Consider the following 3,348-nt stretch of genomic DNA (forward strand, 5'->3'; position numbering starts at 1 on the left):
CCTCCCGTGGCCTCTGGGGCCCCGGGGCGTGCGCAACAGGCGGCCCGAGTCAGCGGGAAGCTGGAGCGGCGGCGGCGGCGGCTTCGGAGGGGTGTGGAGAGGCGAGGCCAAGCAGAGCCCCGCGCAGCCATGGAGTCGCTCCTGCTGCCGGTGCTGCTGCTGTTGGCCGTACTGTGGACGCAGGCGGCTGCCCTCATTAACCTCAAGTACTCGGTAGAAGAGGAGCAGCGCGCCGGGACCGTGATCGCCAACGTGGCCAAGGACGCGCGCGAGGCGGGCTTCGCGCTGGACCCACGGCAAGCCTCTGCCTTCCGTGTAGTGTCCAACTCGGCTCCGCACCTAGTGGACATCAACCCCAGCTCGGGCCTGCTGGTCACCAAGCAGAAGATCGATCGCGACCTGCTGTGCCGCCAGAGCCCCAAGTGCATCATCTCACTCGAGGTCATGTCCAGCTCAATGGAAATCTGCGTGATTAAGGTGGAAATCAAGGACTTGAACGACAACGCGCCCAGCTTCCCAGCGGCACAGATAGAATTGGAGATCTCGGAGGCGGCAAGCCCCGGCACACGCATTCCGCTGGACAGTGCCTACGACCCGGACTCAGGCAGCTTTGGCGTGCAGACCTACGAGCTCACACCTAATGAGCTGTTTGGCTTGGAAATTAAGACCCGCGGCGACGGGTCACGCTTTGCCGAACTAGTGGTGGAGAAGAGCCTGGACCGTGAGACGCAGTCGCACTATAGCTTTCGCATCACTGCTCTCGACGGTGGTGAGCCGCCGCACCTGGGCACTGTTGGCCTCAGCATCAAGGTGACCGACTCCAATGACAACAACCCAGTGTTTGGCGAGTCCACCTATTCGGTGAGCGTGCCAGAGAACTCACCTCCAAACACGCCCGTCATCCGCCTCAACGCCAGCGACCCAGACGAAGGCACCAATGGCCAGGTGGTCTATTCCTTCTATGGCTACGTTAATGACCGCACACGTGAGCTTTTCCAAATTGACCCTCACAGTGGCCTGGTCACGGTCACCGGTGCCCTAGACTACGAAGAGGGCCACGTGTACGAACTGGACGTTCAGGCCAAGGACCTGGGGCCCAACTCCATTCCAGCACATTGCAAGGTCACTGTCAGCGTTCTGGACACCAATGACAACCCACCAGTCATCAACCTGCTGTCGGTCAACAGCGAGCTGGTGGAGGTGAGCGAGAGCGCCCCCCCGGGCTACGTGATTGCTCTGGTTCGGGTGTCTGATCGCGATTCCGGCCTCAATGGGCGTGTGCAGTGCCGTTTGCTTGGCAACGTGCCCTTTCGGCTGCAGGAATATGAGAGCTTCTCCACTATCTTGGTAGACGGGCGGCTGGACCGCGAGCAGCACGACCAGTATAACCTCACCATCCAGGCGCGCGACGGCGGCGTGCCCATGCTTCAGAGTGCCAAGTCCTTCACTGTGCGCATCACCGACGAGAACGACAACCACCCGCACTTCTCTAAGCCCTACTATCAGGTCATTGTGCAGGAAAACAACACGCCCGGCGCCTATCTGCTCTCTGTGTCTGCCAGAGACCCCGACCTGGGTCTCAATGGCAGTGTCTCCTACCAGATAGTGCCGTCACAGGTGCGGGACATGCCTGTCTTCACCTATGTCTCCATCAACCCCAACTCGGGTGACATCTATGCGCTGCGATCCTTCAACCACGAGCAGACCAAGGCATTCGAATTCAAGGTGCTGGCCAAGGATGGCGGCCTGCCCTCGTTGCAGAGTAATGCTACGGTTCGGGTAATCATCCTTGACGTCAATGACAATACTCCAGTCATCACAGCCCCACCACTGATCAATGGCACCGCCGAGGTCTACATCCCCCGCAACTCCGGCATAGGGTATCTGGTAACAGTAGTCAAAGCAGACGACTACGACGAAGGAGAAAACGGCCGGGTCACTTACGACATGACCGAGGGTGATCGCGGCTTTTTTGAAATAGACCAGGTCAATGGCGAAGTCAGAACCACTCGCACCTTCGGCGAGAACTCCAAGGCTTCCTATGAACTTATTGTGGTGGCCCACGATCACGGCAAGACGTCTCTGTCGGCCTCTGCGCTCGTCCTGATCTACCTCTCCCCTGCTCTCGACGCCCAAGAGTCAATGGGCTCGGTGAACTTGTCCCTGATTTTCATTATCGCCTTGGGCTCCATTGCCGGCATCCTCTTTGTCACTATGATCTTCGTGGCAATCAAGTGCAAGCGAGACAACAAAGAGATCAGGACCTACAACTGCAGGTAGAGCCAACTTTTATTTTTTTCCTTCTTTGTCTTGGATGAATAAGGTGTATCTAAGTCTCTGTGTGAAAATCCCAATGCGTTTTTTTATTTTATTTTATTTTTTTTATTTAAAGGCATGCATGCACCTACAATGCTTCTTTTTGGAGGGGGAGTTTATGGCACTCCAAGTTGATCAATTCTTTTGATCTGACAATTTGCTGGAAGACAATCATTTACTGTTTGAATGGATTCTGTCACATAATGATGATGAGCAGAAAAGCAATTATCATTTTAAAAATTGCATAGCTGCCTCCATGAAGTTGTGACAGAAAAAAAATGAGAAAAAGAGAGAGAGGGAGGGAAAGGGAAGGACGGAGGGAGGGAGAGGGAGGGAAAGGGAAGAGAGAGAGAGAGAGAGAGAGAGAGAGAGAGAGAGAGAAGAAAAAGAGAGAGAGAGAGAGAGAGAGAGAGAGAGAGAGAGAGAGAGAAGGAGAGAGAGAGAGAGAAGGACTGAATTTAAGCAGAACCACCAAGTATCACTACTTGATTTCTGGGGCACAGTGTTTTGGGGACAGATACTAAAAGGAGAGGGAGTGCTGTCAACTGCTCCATCCTATTGTAGAGATAAAGTGTGAAGAGAGCCTGCGAGTGGGAGTCTAAGGTAGGAAACAGAGTTGGAGGGAAGAGAGAGCAGGAATAGGTGGGAAAGAAAGCAAGTGATTACTGTTTTTTGTTTTTTTTTTTGTTTTGTTTTTTTTTTTAGTGTGTTCTTTGCTTATGTTGTGTCCAGTCCCCAAATATCTGGCTATGTAAAGCAAAATTCTACTAGTCATCTGTACGTTTTCAAATATCTGGTCAGTTGGTGAGGTAGAGACCAAATATCCCAAAGAGGGACAGGACTTTGCATCCAGATGTTTCAGTAAAAATAGCCATCTTCTGGAGTTGATGGTGTTTCCCTCTAATGTGAGACTGCTGTGGCATTAAGATCTGCTCCCTACCAGTGGATGTCACTATGGACTATTGTGTTACAATTTCCTTTGAAGTGTGTGCAGGATATGTGAGTGTGGGGGGTGGCAGGAGAGAGAGAGAG

At 53.2% G+C, this 3,348-nt stretch overlaps 1 protein-coding gene across 2 annotated transcripts in view; it reads left to right on the forward strand.

Moving 5' to 3' along the window:
• Window positions 1-129: 129 nt before the first annotated feature.
• The window catches only part of PCDH19 (protocadherin 19), a 109,314-nt gene continuing 106,095 nt past the window's right edge, over window positions 130-3,348 (forward strand). For both annotated transcript variants that reach the window (XM_006920707.1, XM_006920708.1), the window contains exon 1: window positions 130-2,276. In XM_006920707.1, coding sequence (XP_006920769.1) covers window positions 130-2,276 — 2,147 coding nt within the window. The remainder of the gene's footprint in view (window positions 2,277-3,348) is intronic.

This window comes from Pteropus alecto, unplaced genomic scaffold, assembly GCF_000325575.1.
Source record: "Pteropus alecto unplaced genomic scaffold, ASM32557v1 scaffold179, whole genome shotgun sequence".
Taxonomy (NCBI): Eukaryota; Metazoa; Chordata; class Mammalia; order Chiroptera; family Pteropodidae; genus Pteropus; species Pteropus alecto.